This window comes from Girardinichthys multiradiatus, chromosome 17, assembly GCF_021462225.1.
Source record: "Girardinichthys multiradiatus isolate DD_20200921_A chromosome 17, DD_fGirMul_XY1, whole genome shotgun sequence".
Taxonomy (NCBI): Eukaryota; Metazoa; Chordata; class Actinopteri; order Cyprinodontiformes; family Goodeidae; genus Girardinichthys; species Girardinichthys multiradiatus.
In genome coordinates, this window is record NC_061809.1 from 24,016,648 (window position 1) to 24,039,123 (window position 22,476).

The 22,476-nt window shown below is 36.9% G+C and overlaps 1 protein-coding gene across 10 annotated transcripts in view; it reads right to left on the reverse strand.

Annotated features, from left to right (window-relative positions):
- The window catches only part of ppfia2 (PTPRF interacting protein alpha 2), a 222,827-nt gene that overhangs the window by 176,845 nt on the left and 23,506 nt on the right, over positions 1-22,476 (reverse strand). For all 10 annotated transcript variants that reach the window (XM_047390065.1, XM_047390062.1, XM_047390063.1 and 7 more), the window contains exon 2: positions 18,758-19,013. In XM_047390065.1, coding sequence (XP_047246021.1) covers positions 18,758-19,006 — 249 coding nt within the window. In that variant the 5' untranslated portion in view covers positions 19,007-19,013. The remainder of the gene's footprint in view (positions 1-18,757; positions 19,014-22,476) is intronic.

The window sequence follows — 22,476 nt, forward strand, 5'->3', positions numbered from 1 at the left end:
ATTTTATGCTGATATTGTCTAGCTACTGAAAAGAACGCTAGAAAAATGTTTCTGTGCCAAATTTTGCTACTGAAGAGACTTTTTACTCATCTTTGCCAAAAACCTTGGTCAGCACAAGTGGATTCATTTTTAACTATAAGCTTGCATGACGGTACTCCTCACTGTGTATTTCAGGGTTAAGTATGTGCATTAAAGCTTGCTGCATTCTTTAAATGAACACTGCCAAGTATAAATGTGGGACACAGTGAGCAATAGGAGGAGGTTAAAGTGTGAATTACAGCCTGGGCAATAAAAGTCTGACCTCTACATCATTTACGGCACATTCACCCAATAAAGCCTTGAGTTCATTGGCATTATATCTCTACCTGTTAAATTCAATCCTTTTTCCTGCAACATCAGGAACTCAATTAGCATTGTCGAACTGACACAAATATAGACAAGCATCACAACCTTGTCTAAAATTATTTCACATTTCTATCTGAATTCTTTTTCACTATTGTTTTTTTTTTATATGTATTGTTACAATCATTCATCTGACAATATTCCAAAAGGAGCATTAACACAAATCTTTTACCAATTGTGCCCCTCTGTGCAAGATTTACACAAGAAACCTTTTTAAATGTCATCAGTAAAAATACATTAAACTATCTGATGTTGATTGGCACTGCAGGAATACTTTTACATACTGACACATTTCAGCTGTTTTTTGGCTTTCTTCACCTTTTTGCACATCTTAAAGGGTTTTGGAATGGATAAATGATGCTACCATTAAGCTTCTGTAATCAACCTGACCTAAATTTATTTAAATAATATATGGACTATGGTAAAAGTAGTAGTCTGTGTCAAGAAATCAACAACTTTGAATAACTTGAGGCCAATTATGTATTTGAGCCCGTGTGAATTTTTTTAAATCTTGAATAAATGTAAGAAAATCTATAAAACTAAAAACCTGAGTATTCAATTCTCTTTATCAAAATAAAATTGATATTTTAAGTTATATTATCATTCCACCATGGAATAATGGCTTCAAATGCCATTGCAAATAATTGCATAACACTGAACATTTATTTTCTTTACTTTCTATTAATTTGAACAAGCCAACATTAAGGAATTTGTGCTTTTTTATTTTGTTCTAAATAAAAATGTATGGTTTGTTGGAGTTGCGATGGACCAATTTGCAGAGCAGAGCGAGGAAGCGGCATGGTGAGTTAAAAAGTTTATTTTGAGCTAAGCAATCACCTACAAGATTCGTTGTGAGAGTTGCTGGCAGGAAACAAAATCTTGGTTAGGAAACACACCAGGGACCGGATGGGAAGCAAGCATTAGAATCCAGTGGTGAGAATAGAAAACCAGAGTATAAATGCTGAGGGAAGTGGAGAATGGACCAGTGAACTGAAGGAGTTAATCAAGGAGAAATTCAGATGCAGCTGGTGTGAGAGACTGAAGGTAACTGAGGGAGAGTGACTAATTAATAATGATGAGCAGGGAGTGCAGGGAGGTAACAGAAAGCATCTAAGTGAACTGAAATAAGTAAACAATGAGACTGACAAAATAACATAAACAGGGAGGAAGCAGATCCACAAGGAAATACAAACTAAAATGTCTAACATAGGAATCTAGAGAACTAACAAAAACCTAAAAACTAGAATGAATCTACCTGAGTGAATTGAAATAAAGAAAGTGTAGAACATGGCAGTGCAGAGAAGGTAAAAGAACTCAAACTCAAAACCTAACAAAGGCAGAATATGACAAAAAGGGAAATAATACTCTCCCTGATAACCTCAAAAATACAGAATTCATTAAATGCAAGTTTGTGCTTTTCATTTGAAATAAATAACCACAGCCTCTTGAGGCTCTATGATGGCAATCTTCCACAAATCAACAGCATTTATTTTGCTCAGAGGAAAGTCAGAGGTGAAACTATATTTCTTCTTTACAAAGAGCAAGTTATTTACTTCATCTGTAGAAAAACCAATGCAAATTGCTGATTTGGTTTGGCTAACAGTCAACAGAGGCTGTCATGTTGAATGCTGCCATACAGTCTTAAATACTGTATCTATAAACAGAAGAGAGTTATGTTGCAGCTGTAGCATTTTTTTGAGAAAATTACAATCATAGCAAAGAGCAGACAGAAGTCTGTGTATATGTCCTATAATACAGTTGAAAAGACATATATCATGCAAGGGATATCTGCTCATGTATGCACCAATCTACATTTTACATCTGTAATGCTGTTAAAGATGGGAAAAGATTGCTTTAGACTGGCCAATCAAGTTGGTAATTAGTTGCATTAGAAATTTCAACAGACAAGCGGAGTTAAAAGGCATGCAGATTAATATGAGCAGCTGCTATTCTCAATTTTCTTTGCATTTTGAGGAGGGAAATAGAATGCACACAGAAACATAAAACCTCCAAAGAAAAGGTTCTGTAAAATCACATTTCAAATTCCCTGAAGTCATTTAACAGCATCCATAAAGCATGAGACCAGTGATTCTCACATGCTACAGTAGTACAGAAAAGTCCTTTCAGTTAAACAGAAACCTGATGACCTCGGTCAAATGTTCCTTTGTTGGAAACAATGGAAACCTTTTACTATAAATGGGCACATTTATAATGAATAATTCAGTTAGCATTGTGTTGTATGAGCAGTTACAGTTTCTCCTGCGCAGCAGGACTATCTCCACTCTCCTGTACTATGGATAAATGAGCAGAAGGTGTTTGAAGATTAGGTGGTTTAAATTATCCCATGCAATCACAATTTACTGGACGTTTTTCTAAAAAAGACACACACAAATTCCCTACAAGAACTAACTGGCTTAAAATTTTGTTTTTTTTGAGAATGTGTAATTGGACCTTGAATTAGCCAAGTGTTGAGTGTTTTTCTTTTTAAACTACCAGTAAATGATATGCACCCTGGGGGTCTCACCATGGGGTCTTGAACTCTCCAAAATGCTTTTAAGTTAGAACTGAAAGTTTGTTGGCTGATTTCACACTATCAAAAATTAGATAATTCTTTAGAGATAAATTCATAACCACTAACGTTGGTATAAAAGAACAACTAAACTAAACATCCAAAAAAAATTGAGATGCACCAAAACATCAGTTGGTGACTGGAATCACATGATTTAATGCCACACTTATCAGTGATTTGACAATCAGTCAGAGCCTCCTCTCCAACACGGTTTCCTATCATATGCAGGAATTGCTGGAGTTCATGTGTTACATGGGTTTTAAAGTAAAGAAATGAAAGAGATTTTTTTGCAACAAAAAGTTCTGTCACATTTTTAAAGTATGTTAATCACTTTTGATGTGCTCTCAATAGTGTTTGTACACTAGCATCCGTTGTGTGGAATTCACAGTGTTCTGCTGCATCATGTTACTTTGATATTGATATTTGTCATAATGTCCCTATCACTCTATGGATCAACTGTAGCCAATAAGGGTAGTTACAGTCCATCCAACAGACCAAATCATTGGCATGCAGAATTTTAATGTTTGGCACTTTAAATATTATATTCTACCAAATATTGCATCGAAGCAGTGCTTTTTTAATGCAACATTGCACTCATTGGTATTGCGATGATGATTGAAGTCAATATATTGTGTAGCTCTATTTTCAAATATGTCACTGTCTTGGATGTGACATCTTGGATGTAACATAGAAGTGTTTTTTAATGTTAAAAGATTAACTAACCATCTCTGAAATGTCAACGCTCTATGAGAGTCCCAAAGTGGTCAGATAATTATTAGCCAAATTAATCAGCCTGTAAGTTAAGGTGGTCAGTTTAACTTTTAGTTTCAAGCATGCAGCATCCTGATATGGGTGAAGAACCTAAAAAACATCTTATGAGGTTACATAACATTACTATGATTGCTGTTATATTGATGCATAGGTGCATCAATTCTGCAGCAGTAGCACGTTTCTGGGAGTGTACATTGCCTGCGAGAGCCTCAGCTATGATATTGCAGAATTTTTGCCATGACAAAAAATGTCAGGCTTTTGTGGTAATCAAAGTATGTATTGCCACTGTGTTAAGTGGCATTGCTAGATGGAAGTGTTTTTTTTTTTTTCTCCAATGGCATGGTGTCATCATATGCCATTAATGAAAAAGTAGATAGTGATAGAGATATAAAGGACTAGTTGTTAATATTATGCGAAAAAGCAAAAAGCACAGAAAAATGATGACATTTAGAAGGACAAGAGAAGATATTCACTTAACTCATAAATCCCAATATTTCAATAATTGCAACAATTTTGGTAAACGTAGCAGCAGTATAGTGGAGTAGATCAACTCAGTTCTGTGAACCATTGGATACCTGTGATAAAAGCAGGCTGGGTAGCAGCTGGAAACAAGAGGCGGACACTAAATGCACTGGGAATAAAATAAGCAGCTGCTGGGGTGGTGGGTGGTTTGGGCCTGTCTCTGAGAGAAGATAGGCTGTGATTATCACAATGCAAATACAAGCTACAAAATGATGTTAACCAGAACAACTACTATCGCCTGGAGCATGGAACCCTAAGAACACAGATCATGAGAAGAACCAATTTTGTTTCTGCACTGAATGCGTATTTGATTAGCTAATTCAATTTTATAATAAACATACTTTAAGCCAAGATAAAAGTTAAAAAGGAAATTCAAATTGAGGCTAACATTATTAAAATACATTGGTGGACCAAAGAGAAAACTCAACATTAGGCTTTCCCCAACTCAAATTTAACAAACCAAACAGCAAAGGTAAAATAGCAAAGTTTAAATGTAGAAATTTATTTAAATACCACTTAAGAGTTCATACTTTACTATAAATTCTGAAATAAAACCTTTGGGGAAAAAAAAAAGAAAATTACACTATTGTAGCTGTATCTTAGTCTTAAAATACAACCAGAATGTAATTCCCAATCCCTCAAATCCATTCCAGACTTTAGTGACATGTGAATGTCTTTACCCCTTTTAGCATTTTTCACATCTTGTTGCTTCAAAACCTGTTTTTTACACCAAGTAATGGCATTTTTCTGGCCACTCTTCCATATATAGCCCAGCTCTGTGGAGCTTATGGCGTATTGCAGTCCTATGGGTATATAATCCAGTCTCTTCTGTGGAACTCTGCAACTCCTTCAGGGTTACGTTCAATCCCTGTGCTGCCGCTCTGAATAATGCCCTCCTTGCCCAATCTGTGAGTTCTGGTGGGCGGCCCTCTCTTGGCAGGCTCATTGTGGTACCATGTGCTTTCCATTTGAAGATGATGGATTTGATAGTGATCCAGGGGAACATCAAAGATTTGGACAAAGATTTGTACTTCTCCCTGACACCCTGCCCGTTGCTTAGTGGTGTTGCAGCCTTTGGGGCCTTTCAGAAGAAGTATGTTCCTACAGACAGATCAGGTGACACTTGCATTGCAAACAGGTGGACTTTATTTCACAAATTGTGACTTTCTAAAGGTATTTGGTTGCACCAAAACATTTCAAGGGCTTCATAGCAAAGGGAATGGGTGGTGGGGGGTTACATATGCATATTCCAATTTTCAGTATTGTGTTTCTTTAATCTTTTTTATACATATATATTTCTCATTTCACTTCACCAACTTAGACTATTTTGTGCAGATCCATCACATACAATATGATTAAAAACAAAGTTTGGAATGTAACAAGATAGACAAAAAGCCAAGGAGGGTGAATACTTTTGCAAGGCACTGTAGCTGGTAGGAGGTTTTCCCATTATGATAGCCTTGGGTAGAAATATTTAGGCGAAGATGTTTGACATGTGGCTTTTGTTTTAACAGAAATGTAACAATTATTTTTATGTTGATAATATATGTTTAGTTTTAGATATAACATTCGATACAGACTAATGAAAGAATTTTTGTGGTTTTATGAAATGTGTTTAAATTTGGTTGGTTGGGCAAACAAATGTTCACTCGTGCCTAGTTTTAGGTTCCTTATTTTCTTCTGTTGAATGTTTTTTATAATGTCCTTAATCCAGTGTTTTTCCTTTTTTAATGTACAGCCTTTTAATACCTTAAAAGCACAGCTTATTGTCCTTTTTCACAGAAAAACCCCAAAAATAAAACTAATATAAGGCTTATGTACAAGTCAACAGTTAATTTGCAACTCTGACTGCATGCTTCACCTGACAAAAAAACAATAAAAATAAAAAAAACAACCAAAAAACTCAGTAAAAAGTGCTGATTGCACATAGCATTTCCCTTTTTTGTGTTTTGCTATTTATAGAGTAACAAAAATACTACACCTTAATATTAGCAGGTTAATTACTCAGGTTATCTGCAGTTGCAAGCTGCAGGCTATAAAAGGGGCATTACCCTAATTAGAGAGATGGGTTGTGCTCCTTTAGTTTCCATATCATTACTCTGTTCTTTTTTTATTTCTTTTTAAACTTTTTCAGTGTCTGAGTAGGCCATTACTTGACAGTTTAAAAAGGACAGGAAAGGGGGCAGAGAGAAAAGGAAACAGCATGCATTATATAGCCTAGGGGGAGAATTGAACCAAACAATCAAAAGAGCATACTGAAAAAAACAAAAGTGAAAGTTTAAACTCTACAAACTGAAGGAAGTTTAGATTAAAACACAGAGGAGGGAGATGTGACTCCGCTTCACTGTTTTATAGTCAAATACCAAACTAATATTCAGAATAATATCTATTTAACCTTTGTGTTTTTGCTTAGGGCTATGCAAGACCTTCAACAAAGACCCCAACATAATAAACTAATACTTAGCAGCAGAATGTTTGATTAGAAACAGTGAAATCATTAAACTCATCTAACAAATCAGAAGTCATTAAAAGGTATAAGTGTAACAAAAAAAATAGTCTTGTTCAAACCACTGCAAAAAAAAAACAAACATAGGAAAAGTAAAACAAGTACATAAATACAAGTCATTAATGGCAGCGAATCCAAGTTATTTTTATTATGATGTCAGTTTTGACTTCTTAAACACCTTTGCAAATACAATCAGTCAAAAAATAGACATTGATCTTTATTTAATGGAAATTATGCCTCCTTTAAATTTGTAAATGCTTTATTGTTGGTTTCAAATTAGTTATATTACTTTACACAGTTTGCAAAGTAAATGGTAAATGGCCTGTATTTGCTTTATCAAGTCCTCAGAGACCCCAAAGTGCTTTACACTACAATTAGTCATCCACCCATTCACACACTGATAGTGGTAAGCTACGTTGTAGCCACAGCTGCCCTGGAGCAGACTGTCAGATGTGAGGCTGCCATACCATCAGCACCATCGAGCCCTCTGACCACCATCAGAAGGCAAGGCAGGTTAAGAGTCTTGCCCAATGACACGACAACTGAGATAAACAGAGCGGGGGGTCGAACCAGCAACCTATGCTGTTAGAGGACAATCCCCTAAAACTGTTGCCAAAGTCGCCCCAAAGTCAAAGTGAACGAACCCCCTTGAGAATAAAAAGTCTAAAACGTTTCTTTGAGTGAATGTATAGTAGTGAAAACAGTAGTGAGTGTACTTTAAACTTGCCTGTTTGAACCTGATGAGTGACCTGCCTATTTTAAAGGTTCCCAATTTGTTTTAAAAAGGCTGCTTTATACCAGAATGTGGGCTTTCTGCATCCTAGTGTAGATTATAGACCTCAGCAGTTTCAGTGACAGTGACATAAAGTCAGAACACTTCTAGAAGATATCAACTCAAAATGCCACATGTTACACAAGATAAAGCAGCTGTCAAGAGTGAAACTGATATATCTGCTCCTACAGGGAATCATTGCTTGCATTGCAGTTTTTCAGAACTGTAAAACAGAACTGTACTCATTAATGTAGTAGAATCAGAACAGTTGACATTAGAATTGGCTTTGATTGCTTTATATTCACAGCATATTCTGCTAAAATAAATATCTGCAGCTGATGTCATACTGTTTACATTTAACAACACCGGCACCTACAGCATTGAGACCTTAAAAGCATGCAATTGTTTCATAGATTTCTCTAATAATCTCTTAATAATATATAATATACTGTATCACAGAGATAGGCATTTATTTTAGACAACACAGGACATTGAATCAAAAGTTACATTAAAATGCACCATACTGTGATGCAAACTGTTGGCACAGGCAGACGTACGGCCCATCAGGGGAGCTGAGTCATGTCAGTGGGCTGGATGTGGGCTCTCTGTAGGTCAGAGTTAAGTTGTTGCCATGTCTGCCAGAAAAATGACAAACATCCAGCAGGCCAATGAAAGAATAGAGATATATAGAGATATGAGGGACCAGACCCTTGAGAAATATTACAATTGTAACAAGGATGTTATATCTTTTCCTTTCACATAGTGATTGGTGTTCAGTATAAAGTACTACACAGGTAATTTGTTAATGCTACTGTATATTATAGATATAAAACTATCTACAGTTGAGTTCAAGTAAATGCATATGTTGCCTCTGCGATGGCTCATTCAATTTCAGCAATAGCATGAGAAATCAAATTTATTTACTTCATATAGCTCAATTCTACTGCGCAACATGTTTTTCTTTCTAGCTATGGTGCCTTCCTCAGATTTAAACATGTATCTGCTTTCTGATTTCTTAATTCATTATTAATCCATTGACCATCCATGTATTTTAGTAAAACTGATACATTTATATGAACAGCTCATTTTGGTTACTGGCCCTATGGAATGGGGGGTAGGGTCAGTGACCCGTGATCTTAACAGAACTGCTTTTTTGTGGTCTTAATCACAGACTGCTTTCTAATGTCCTTTTTAGTGTGATTGTTCTGATTACAAGTTATAAGACTGCTACTTTTAACCAATGTTCAGAACTGGGAAAGCATTTTCCAAAGGGCAGTGAAACACCTTAAGGAACAAGACAATACGTCCAGTTGTCTGCTAAACAAAGCAAAAAAGAACATAAAAAATAGGATTCTTCCCAACAATCTGAGGAAACGTCTTTTATTCGGGAGGTTTCTGCACCTCCACCATCAGTTTTAGAATACCTAAGGAGGAGGAACCGTATCAGTATTTATATAAGCTTATCAACAACTTAAATAGATGCCAGTAAAGGGGGTTTCTGTACAAAGCACTGCAAACCACCAAACATGTCATCATGTGCATTAATATTAATCTGCCAAAGGGCTCCATAGGCATATCTTTGCAAGTGCAGTCAAAAGCAGATAGTAGAACGACCCGAAGAGTAAAAAGCTGTGAAACTCTAGGACTGCTTTAAGACAAAAACACTGTTCCTTTGAATATATTGCTGTATCAAATAAAATGTTTACATGCAGAATATTTACTACCAACTACTGTTGTTTGACCTTTTAAAAAAGCTTTTATTACATGTTTTTCTAATGAGGCATACATAGATCTGAACCATGATGCTTTCTCGAAATCTGTAAATTTTAATAGCCACAACAAATTACCAACATTATAAATCCTTGGAAGAGCCCTGCTAATCAGAGAGGTCATTAGTTGCTATGGGAAAAATGATTTTAATGATACCGCTCACAGATGTGTAATGCAGCAGATGTTTTTAGAATTGCCACACCACAAATTAAAGCATGCTATAAGTGGGAGCTGTAAAGCAGCAAAGCAACTTATCATGAGATTGGCTCTCTTAGGAGTCCTTGAACAAGATTCTTAGTTGGTGCCAAGAGCTGGTGACATCATGTTCTATTTCTGGCTTTCAAATGGAGCATCATGAAGCTAAAAGGTATCCATTAATGGGGACCAGCTGCATGGTAAAAAAAAACAAAACACAACCAGTCAATACCAGAGTCCTGTCTGAGGACTTAGTGTAAGCTTTAAAATAAACCATATTAAATTATAATGTCTTGATTCTATGTACCATTGTTGGAAATTTATATCAATATCCCAGATAATCCTCAACCAGAAAAAACTACAAATTTATATTTTACATTTTAAGATGCTGAAACATGCATCTTGTTAATACAGTGTATTTATCACAGCTGGAATTTAAAATAACCATATAATGGCTATTGCAGGTAGAATTAAATTTCCAGGTCAGCATTGGAGGAGCATTAAGTATTGGTCCTAACCTCATTTCTTTCTGCTCACTTTAGAGGATCTCAGGGGACCGGTTCTCTTATTCATTCAGGCAAAGCCAGCAAAAAGAAAGTGTATAAGGATGGGATGATGTATGTGTGTGTGTGGACTAAGGTTTGAGAATTTCTTGCCTCGAGCTCTGAGTCATAACCAAGTTTTTTTTCCCGCAGTGATGCAAACACCCCGCTCTGTTCCCACCTACACAAATATAGGCTCAAAAACGTGCACTTTTTTTCACAGGAGGAGATGACATCAAAGACCTCTGAGTGCGTCAGTCTGCGCAATGTAATTTCCAATTAATCAGGCTTTTGGGGACATTTGGGAAAAAACTAACTAAAAAACACATTATTCTTTTATCAATTTTATTATTTATCTAAAAGATGAAAATGAGAAATGTGAGAAAATTAGAAAACACAACAAATACTTGATTGTATGAATACCGTTAGCCAGACATTTACAAACACTGTGTGAAAATATGCATAATCTTTGTTTTTCACTGTCTAACTTTAAAGGTTTTTATGTTTTAGGTCAGTTAGGATTATAAAGATTATGTATATTTACCAAAATTACAAAGGTGATGTTTTATCAATAATTTGAAAACTCCTCAAATTCATACGTTTACTTTTATTTTGCTAGCATTCGGTAGCATTGTCTTTTGCATTGTATGGTCTAGGTAAAAGAATTTTGGGAATCCATCCACAAAATTCTCACATTAGTTTGCTGGAATTTCAGGCCATTTTACCTGACAGAACGGATGCCAGTAAATCAGGTTTTTCTGCTGCTGTGCAGGTTTTTGCCAGGGTAATTGTCTATTTGAAGGGCTCATTTCCACCCAGGCTTCAACCTTTGATGTTGCTTCAATATTTTAACATAATACTCTTTTCCTATAATCCTGAAGAGAATAACCAGCTATTAGTTTATGACTTTCAGCTCCACAGTACTTGGGCTATGGATCAGGATAATGATCTGAAGTCCACCTCTGAATTGCTCAAAATTAACTTAAAAAGGCCATTCATACTTAAAACCCTCCAATGTGGCTAAATTAAAACAATTCTGCAAAGAAGAGTGGGACAGAATTCATCCATAGTTATGAAATAGATTCATTGACAGTTTAAAGAAGTTGTTGCTCTCTAGATTGGCGCAATCAGTTATCAGGTTTAGGAGTCAATACTTTGTCACAGAGAGCCAGGTTTGCTGGGATAGCTTTTAACCCTTAATAAATGAAATCATCGTTTGAAAACTTGTTTGTCTTTTTTAACCCTTATTTTTTCTTTTTACTAATTTCTTATGTAGCTAAGAAAAAAAAACAAAAAAAAAAGAAAAACGGTACAAACTCCTAACAATAAAACGTCAATCAACCAGACTCCTAAGGGACAGCTGGAGAGACGAGACTTTCTGAACCTAGCTGGGGGCTGATGAGACACCGTGCCAATTATGGCAAAGCAGACAGTTGAGAGGTCAGGGCCAGTTTAGTAAGAGTGGTGTCTCAGTAAACTGCAAAACAAAGGAGGAAATTAGTGGCTGTCTGCAAGATGGCAGGTCGTACTGAGATACATGTCATAAAAGTGACATCAAATTGTATTTCCAAATCAAATTAAGTTGGTAAACAGAGGTTACATCAGTCTCAAGCCACAGCATCTCATTTATTTGTTGGATGCCGCTGGTTTTATTATAGTTTTCTTCTACAGCTTTAAATCAAATCCCAATATTCCAAGTGTTATAAACGTGCATTTTGCATGCTAATGTAATGTTTAGCCAGTTGGACAGAGTCTCACAGCAGCAGATGCTCACAACTGACACAAAAGACATTGCTCAAAATGCTAAAGGTCACAGAGTAATGGAAGCACAGATGAGAAATAGAGGAAAGAAGAAAATAGCAATATATTGCAACTAATATCATCATAGCAATATTTACCAAAATCATCGCCATTGTAAATGTTTCTAATATTGTGCAACCCTATTTAATTGTAGAATAAATGTTTAAACGAAACACATCCCGCAATGTCATTATTTAATGAACATAGAAGAGTAAACTGAAAAAGCTTTGTATGAAAAACTAAGTATTTGCTTTACAAGAGGTAATGTACCAGCCAGCTGCCAACCAAATGCACTGATTATCAGTAAGTGTCACCACCTCTTTAAAACACCTTTTCTCTTAAAATAGTAAGAAGGACAAAGTTTGACCCGTGTACTGTAATAGTACATGGGTCAAAAACTGTGCTTACTAGGCACATGTGAACATTTGGTATCATGAATTTAAAAAGCTTAGGGGTTCAAAGCACAAATATTTCTTATGATTTAGATCCATTTTAATGAGTTAGTGCCAAAGTGACCCAATGCTTCTCCAGCTGTGCTGTTTACTGCTTTTGAGCTGGTTGATAAAAGGTTACTACACCCTCACTTATAGGAAAAAATACCTCCTTGGAATTATTACCGACTTCAGGTTTGCTACTCAAACAGGTAACCCAACTAATTAACCAGCTAATATCTGCTTCCTATACTTGGGATATTCTATACAAAGCAAAACAACAAAATTATGATATTTTGCACATAATTCCTGTTATCTTTAAAAGTAATACAAAATGTTGCAGGTGTTTATTCTATGTTTTGCCCAACTCTCTGTATCTATATCAAAATAACTAAACAAAAGGCACAGAAAACATTATTAAACTGTAATAGTCAATGTGGTCCTCTATTTTTTACATTTATTGACATATTTGTAGCTTTGCTGTCATAAATGAAAGCAATTACATTTTGTTATAATTTTCAGTTTCAATCCATTTTTGGATATTTTCTCAAGGTTTTTGATCTTGAAAATATGCTGATCTGTGCCTAATGCTCTCACATTACATAAAGATTTATCAAAATATTAGTTAGACACTATCAAAGCCGATTCAGTCATCAGGAAATCTGACCACTCATAGATGCAAAATATTCAACAAAATAATGCCTTGGGACGAAAATCTTTATGGTTCTCCTTTTTTTTTTTTTTTATTATAGTACATTTGGAGTGGAATGCAGTAAGCACAATGTTTATGTGTGAATAAAAGCTGTTTAGTGTTCCTCTGAAGCTGGTCATAGCCTCAAATAGCCCCCTATGTTTTGTTAAGTATTAACATCCAACCGATTTCTACGTTTAGGTTATCTGTTGAATATCTGAGGACACTAGATTGAAAAAAAAAAACATCCAGATGGTGCTGCTTTGTTTAGCTGATCCATGTTCCTGTTACTTACTCACTTCACAGGACTCTTGTAATCTACTACGCTAATCATTTGAGAGATAATTACATCTGCTAGATATCCTTCTTGTTACTTCAGTATATATGATGAGAAACAGCCCTGTCCTAGACAACAAAACAATATATTTGACATTGGTACTAGCAATGACTCATCCAGAGGACTAGATCTTTCTCATCTGACCCTAACCTTAGGAGAATGTTGATCAAGTATCTCTGACAGAGCCATTATCGCCACTCAGTGCATAACATGCACGTGCCATGCCTATCCATGTCTCTGTCGAAAGGGAGATGAGGTGTTAAAAAGTCAGACGAAAACAAAGCTTTGAGAGTAAGCTAAGCAGAAAAAACAGATTTTAGTTTATAAAAAACAATGTTTAGAAGTGAGGGAAATAGTTCAAATGTGCCAGTGTTGATCACAGTGTTTATAGAGTTGCTTGAAAAAGCATTAAAAAAAACTTGAAGTTTTTAGATTTTGTCATCTTACAACTGCAACTTTCAACATTGATGGTCTGAGACCAACACAATGTTGAGCAAGATTGTGATGTGGAGGGAAATCAATACCTGGTTTTCAAAGCTTTTTAACAAGAACTGAAAAAGTGGCTTGTATTTGTATTCAACCCCTTGTTACTATGATACCCTTCAATGAAATTCAGTGAACAATTCAGTAAACAACTGCCTTCAGAAGTCACCCAGTTTGTCCAGTTTGCAATTTGCCACAACGTATGTAGAGCGAAATTGTCTTTTTTTGACCTACATCAAAACCAGTATGTGTGGTGGAAAAACCAACACTATCCGCACGGTAAAAATTGGTGGCACCATCATGTTGTGGCAATGCTTTTCTTCAACTGGGATGAGACAGCTGGTCAATGGAACAGAACGATGAAAGGAGTTCAACAAAGGACAATCCTGGACATAAACCTGTTTGAGGCTGCAAAAGACCTGAGACTGGGAGGAGATTCACCTTCTGGCCGGACGACTCTAAACATACAGCCACAGCTACAATGGAATTGTTTACATAATCAACTATTCATGTGTTAGAATGACTTAAATCAGTTACAAGACTTGTATTCACAAACCTTCCCCACCCATTCTGACGGAGTCTGAGTTATTTTGTAAAACAATGAAGAACATTTGCGTCTCTAGATGTGCAAATATAAATGCAGGCCACAATTTTCAGATTGTCATTTTTAGACAATGCCTTTACCTTCCGCTTTACGGTTACTCTCTACACACTGTTGGCCTATCACATAAAATCCTTATAAAATGCATTTAAATTTGTGGCTTTAACTTGAGAAATGTAAAAAGGTTTAAAGAGAACCAATACTTTTCCAAACCACTGTATATAGGACAAACGATCAGCGTGAATAAACAAACGTTAGGTTCTTCTGAATTACATTATCGGCCTCAAAGGTGTACTCATGTATTATGTATTCTAGAGGTAGTCAATACTTAACTTTAGATGAGCTGACCATTGCTTCTCCTTTTTTAATGCTTTCTCCTCTCTTCCTGCTGTGCATCAACTGCACATCTAGCCTACAGGCGGCATGAACTGGGGCACAAACAATAACAGTAATCATGGAAAATCATGTGCTGCTCTGGCGGAGAGGACCAGCTGACTGGCTGCTGGAGCCCTCGGGGTTTGCAGTACACGCAACAAGAAATGAGGGAAAACCAGTAAACGGATCCACCTTCCATTCCATTTCTGGACAAGCATAGTCATCTGTATTTCTACACACGGCTTGTGTCATAAACCGTCCCTGCTCCCTCTCAGTGAACTGACATCCACTCTTTATTCACTGCTCATCACCAGAAATATCTACAGAATATCCCAGTCCATGATAACAAAAGCTAATTTTAGGATATAAATGGTATAAACACCTAGATCCAGGTGTTTATGGCATAACATTGTGATTTCTGCTGAAATGTACATTATGTTTTGCAACTATAAAAACAAAATTGTCCCCACTACCATTTAAATGAAACTATAATTGGTGTGCAAAACTTAATCAGCAATTGGCATGAGAGATATCTGCAGAAAGTAGACTTGACCAGTGTGTTCTACAGCAGGTATGCAAGCTATGAATAAGCAAACCACAGATCAATTCTATGTTCTATACAGCAGTTTAGTTCAGTCTTAGCTTTCACTACAGCAGTGGTGTTGGCTGGTGTCTCATTACTTTGTGAATTGCCAGATAATAATCAACATTTAGAGGCTGTGAGGTCAAGCTGACGATGCAGAGGAATCCTATAAACAATATTTTTACATGTACAGTCAATCACATATATTTAATGGTGAGAAGCATGGTGGTGCAGTTGGTATCACTGCCTTGTAGCAAGAAGGTCCTGGGTTCAACTACCAGCTGGGGATCTTTCTGCATGGAGTTTGCTGTCCCCCCCATGCATGCGTGGGTTCTCTCCAGGTACTCCGGCTTCCTCCCACAGGCCAAAAACATGACTGTTTGGTAAATTGATCTCTCTAAATTCCCCTTTAGGTGTAAATTAGTGTGTGTATGGTTGTTTGTCCTGTATGTTTCTGTATTGGCCTGCAATGGATTGGCAACCTGTCCAGGGTGTATCCTGCCTCTCGCCCATAGATTGCTGGAGATAGGCCTCAGCCTTGGCTTCTCTAAACTCCTGCTCATCATTTATGTGGCCACAAACAAAGACAAGCTCAGAGCCTGTACACCTTGAATTTTTAGGTCAAGACGAGCCTGTCTCCCTCCTCTAAAACATCTGTTTAATAGGTGATAAGACATGTATTTCTGCAGGACTGCACCTTGGTGGCAGTGAGGAGGATTAGTCAGAGTCTACGCTGCAGCTGAAGTCTTCATGAGTCTGTGTTTGGCAACAGTAAATAGACAGCACGGGAAGTGGGCTCTGGTCCTCTAGGGCCTTTCTACAGTAATGCACAGATGAGTGCTCCAGAGAAGGTTGTTGGTCTGCCAGCTCGCTTGTCTGTGACACGACAGGGGTCACAGTGGGATGAAGGAGGGTTACATAGCACTCCAGGCACTAGTTTGCCTGCATGCCTTGTTTGTCTTTCCCTTCCACTTTCTCAGAACTGAGTCTATTGAGTACAAGTAAAAACGCAACAATTAAAAAAAAAAAAACATGGGTAAAGGAGGGGTGTTGCAATCATAGCATTTAAACGACTGTTAGCTGTCACACAAATACTTTTAATTAATGATTTAAAATTATTTTTTCCAAACGTAATGTCATATTTAGGATTTGATGGTACAATAGCCTTTACTTTGTCATTTACCTCCCATGCTAATGTCATCTCCAGAGAGAGAGAGAGAGAGAGACAGGGAGAGCACTATAATTTTGAGCAGTAAGATGAATCAACAGCTAAGAAGAGTAATTGTAGGAATGGGAGGGTTCAGCTGGGTTCGTAATGCAATGTCTCAAATTGTTTTGCAATGTGTCTGTGTGGTTTTCAGATAAATTTGCAGCTGCAGCTTTCTCAACATACCCGAAGTATGCATCTAATTAAAGGGTTGATTATCTATAGAGATTTATTTTATGTAAATGAAAAGGGAATCCACAATGGGAAATGGATGGGTATAGCTGGATTGCTATGCATGAATTGGTTTTAGGGGGTGGGATGTGTCCCTGGAAGTGTCTAGTGGGGACAACAAATGTAATTCCCATCGGTTGAAAGTGTCACAGTGAGCTGCAGAGCCATGACCTCTGATGGAAAATGGTAGAAACAGCAAAAAGAAGGAGACATAAGGCAAAGCAGCGCGTTACAGTAAAGCCAGTGACAGCAGAAACAGAGAAAAGAAGGGGGAGACGAACAAGAAGAATGGAATCACACTAGTCTTCTGGCCTTTGAAAACAACGGAGCACTATCAGTTAATATACATTTGCATCCTGTCTATTGCCTTAATGAGGCCATTTATGTCCTGTAAAAGATCTGCTTCTTCTCATCTATCACCTCACCTGCAATCAAACATGAGAAAAGGACTAGAAAGCCATCTACTGGGCTCTTAGGAATTCCAATACATTTAAGTCTAATCCAACAGTAAGTCTACTAAAAATGTGGAATATACATCCATGTAAGTGATACTTCCACATAGCAAAAATAATTAGAGTGCAAAATCAAGATATTCACAACTCTTCCATACTGTACTGTTGGCTGCTTCTATAACATTTTATTGTTGTAAAAAACAAAAAATTCTTCTGTTCAAACATGTTCCTGACAAAAGGCCTCAATATGATTACCAAAGCTTAAAAAACGGCATCAAAAACCATTAAACTAAGGCTGAGATTAACGGGCCACTAAGAAAACTGCAGATTAATTAACAGAATTGTTTGTGCCAGGACATTTCTAGCAGGATTTTACTGACAGCTAATTTAAGCCAGACATCAGGAGATACGCTTGAACAGTATGTCAGCTCTGTCATTACACTATGACAAACAGTACTTAAAAAAAGAGTCATTTACCGCCAGAGGAGATCAGTGAAATTGTCTGATAATGGAAATGTTATTTCACTTTGACAGGTCGGAATACCTTGGCGGGGGTATTAGGCTGCGGTAAATTCTGAGGTGCTGCAGATTTACATTAGCAATTGCAAAAAAAAACAAAGAGTAATATGTTGTGATAAGGATGTGATAGTGTCATTCTTGTCGAATTATAAAAGAATAGGCAGGCTTCACAACTTGAGGGTTTGAGTTAGCAAACACAGGTGGTCTGCACTACTAGCCTGCTGCAGTATTTGAGGTAAAAACACACTGGGATCACTATGGTGCGACATCTGACGTAAATCAAGAATCAGGCTCAAAAGGGTGAAGAAAGAAAGAATTGAGGATAATTTCTACAAATTAGAAGATACTATCAATGCATTAGTTAACTTGCCAAACCCAGATTGCAAGCAAATGCTGTTTAATGAAGAAAAAAGAATGTATTTTTAGAAATGTACATTACACCATGCATAGGCAGTGAAATAATCCTAATATCATTGTAACCTTTAAACAGCAAATAACGCAGTCCCTGCTTAGAATGAATCTGGCTTCACAGAAAATATAAAAATAATATAAGGGGCTATAAGCTACTGCTGACACAGACAACACCCAATCTACATAACATTCTACATAAAATGTTCAGATATTTCGGATTGTCAACTATTTCTTATTAATAAATTAAAAGAGTTTCATTGACAGTTTATTAAATGAGGTTGAAGATTTTCATTGCTGTTTGTCAAGAACAAGAAAAGGGTCACCATTAGCTCAGAAGCACGTAGAAGTCTTGTGTGACATGTTCTGTACCAGTGTACAATGAGGGAATTCTCGAGTCCACTGACACCAAAAATAGTCATCATTAAATACTGATGTTCTGAAACCAAAGTTCTTAATAAACCTTTATAGAATTAAAAACAACAGATAAGAACTACTAAATAAACTATTTGTCTATAGAAAATATTTAGCAACAAATTTAAATTTCATATCTTTCAATCTTTCATTTCAGTGTAATTATTGTGGCCTACCTGTGGCAGGGCGGAGCTAAGCTGCCGCTGCAGCGAGTCTCGGTCATAGATAACATCCTGCAGATGCTGCTGAGCCAGTCCGAGGCTCTCCTGGGTTTCCCTCAGTGTATCCAGGAGCCGATCCCTTTCGTCCAGCATGTTGACCATCAGCTGCTCAAAGTGGGAGTCCGGATCCGAAGCACTGCTCTGGGAGCCGCGCTGGCTCAGTGCTGTGTCCTCGCTAATCGTGGGCATCACTTCACACATCATCTTGGCTCTGGTCAGGAGAGTAAAGGTTAGAGTTTATTCAGAGATTTGAAAACAAGACATCTTGTGTTTTTTATATATATATATATAATATATATGAATATATATAATATATAATATATATAATATATAATAAATATATATAATATATATATCTATATATATATATATATATATATATATATATATATATATATATTTATAATATATATATCTATATCTATATCTATTTATAATATATATATCTATATATCTATATAATCTATATCTATATCTATATAGATATAGATATCTATATTTATCTATATCTATATCTATCTATATAGATATATATCTATATATAGATATATCTATATCTATATATAGATATCTATATATAGATATCTATATATAGATATTTCTATATAGATATCTATATATAGATATTTCTATATATAGATATATCTATATATAGATATACAGGGGTTGGACAATGAAACTGAAACACCTGGTTTTAGACCACAATAATTTATTAGTAGGGTGTAGGGCCTCCTTTTGCGGCCAATACAGCGTCAGTTCGTCTTGGGAATGACATATACAAGTCCTGCACAGTGGTCAGAGGGATTTTAAGCCATTCTTCTTGCAGGATAGTGGCCAGGTCACTACGTGATACTGGTGGAGGAAAACGTTTCTTGACTCGCTCCTCCAAAACACCCCAAAGTGGCTCAATAATATTTAGATCTGGTGACTGTGCAGGCCATGGGAGATGTTCAACTTCACTTTCATGTTCATCAAACCAATCTTTCACCAGTCTTGCTGTGTGTATTGGTGCATTGTCATCCTGATACACGGCACCGCCTTCAGGATACAATGTTTGAACCATTGGATGCACGTGGTCCTCAAGAATGGTTCGGCAGTCCTTGGCAGTGACGCGCCCATCTAGCACAAGTATTGGGCCAAGGGAATCCCATGATATGGCAGCCCAAATAATCACTGATCCACCCCCATGCTTCACTCTGGGCATGCAACAGTCTGGGTGGTACGCTTCTTTGGAGCTTCTCCAAACCGTAACTCTCTCGGATGTGGGGAAAACAGTAATGGTGGACTCATCAGAGAACAATACATGTTTCACATTGTCCACAGCCCAAGATTTGCGCTCCTTGCACCATTGAAATCGACGTTTGGCATTGGCATGAGTGACCAAAGGTTTGGCTATAGCAGCCCAGCCATGTATATTGACCCTGTGGAGCTCCTGACGGATAGTTCTGGTGGAAACAGGAGAGTTGAGGTGCAAATTTAATTCTGCCGTGATTTGGGCAGCCGTGGTTTTATGTTTTTTGGATACAATCCGGGTTAGCACCCGAACATCCCTTTCAGACAGCTTCCTCCTGCGTCCACAGTTAATCCTGTTGGATGTGGTTCATCCATTACCCTGGATACTGTGGCTCTTGATACATCACAAAGACTTGCTGTCTTGGTCACAGATGTGCCAGCAAGACGTGCACCAACAATTTGTCCTCTTTTGAACTCTGGTATGTCACCCATAATGTTGTGTGCATTTCAATATTTTGAGCAAAACTGTGCTCTTACCCTGCTAACTGAAACTTCACACTCTGCTCTTACTGGTGCAATGAGCAATCAATGAAGACTGGCTACCAGGTTGGTCCAATTTAGCCATGAAACCTCCCACACTAAAATGACAGGTGTTTCAGTTTCATTGTCCAACCCCTGTAGATATATATATCTATATAGATCTATATCTATATCTATATCTATATATCTATATCTATATATATCTATATATCTATATATATCTATCTATATATCTATATATATATATATGTATGTGTGTGTGTGTGTGTGTGTGTACACTACCAGTCAAAAGTTTTAGAACACTTTTATCATTTAATGGTTTTCTTTAGGTTTAAGACTATTTACATTGTACGTAGATTATCAATGACATCATCAAAACAATGAATGAACACATATACAATTATGTAGCAAACCAAAAATTGTAAAATAACTTTAAATATGTTATATTTTAGAAACCTTAAAGTAGCTGCCCTTTGCTGTAAGGACAGCAAATATAAATAAATATTCACCTCTGGCCGTTTCTTAATGAACGTCTGGGAAGTTCTTTCAAGACTCTCTGGAAAACCATTTCAGGTGACCACCTCATGAAGCTCATCAAGAGAATGCTAAAAGATCAATGTCATAGTTCTATTTTTGTGGTGGACCAAAAGGCAGACAAGCACGGAGAAAAGCTGAGAGGTGGTCGAAAACTCCTTTAATTTAAAGCGAGTCCACTTACATGCAGGCGAGGTGCAGGGTGACAAGATTATCCAGTTCAAGGACAAAATCCAAAAGACATCTCATGAGGACATTGAAAATACATAACGACACCGCGTGGAACAAAGGACGAAGGCAAACTTAAATACAGACAAAGGTGGACAAGAAACAATAGGGCAGGTAATCAGAGGAACAGGGAACAGGTGACAGAAAGAGGGTGGGAGGCAGAGGGAGCTGGTGAAACAGATAAACCACTAAGGAGAAACACAGACCCAAGCAGAACAGGAGAAAAGATGACTAGAATAAAAGTAAACAGTAACTAAAGCTAACCTGTTAAAGGAGGAATTGGAGAATAAAGATAAACAGAAGAAACAGAGCTAAGAGGGACAATGAATGTAAAGGGAACAGAAACGGAGTAATTAACAACTAAAAGAGGAAAACTAATGATGAGAGGAGAACAGACAGGGAGGCAAAAGGAAACCAGAATTGTCAGAACACAAAGTGATGAACAAGAATACAAAACTTCAAACAAGAGCATCTAGTAAAACAGAAACACCAAACCACAAACAAAGTCCAAAATCTCACATCCTGACAATCAAAGCAGTCATCAAAGCAAGAGGTGCCTATTTTGTAAAAATCTAAAATTGTTTAGAGTTATTTCACACTTTTTATTTACTACATAATTCCATGTGTATTCATTCACAGGTTTGTTGACTCTGGTGAGAATCTACAATTTAAATAGTCATGAAAATAAAGAGACCGATTACGTAAGAAAAGCGTTCTAAAACTTTTGACCGCTAGTGTATACCTATATATATATGTATATATATACAGGGGTTGGACAATGAAACTGAAACACCTTTCATTTTAGTGTAGGAGGTTTCATGGCTAAATTGGACCAGTCTGGTAGACAGTATTCTTTGATTGCACATTGCACCAGTAAGAGCAGAGTGTGAAGGTTCAATTAGCAGGGTAAGAGCACAGTTTTGCTCAAAATATTGAAATGCACACAACATTATGGGTGACATAATAGAGTTCAAAAGAGGACAAATTGTTGGTGCACGTCTTGCTGGCGCATTTGTGACCAAGACAGTAAGAGCCACGGTATCCAGGGTAATGTCAGCATACCACCAAGAAGGACGAACCACATCCAACAGGATTAACTGTGGACGCAAGAGGAAGCTGTCTGAAAGGGATGTTCGGGT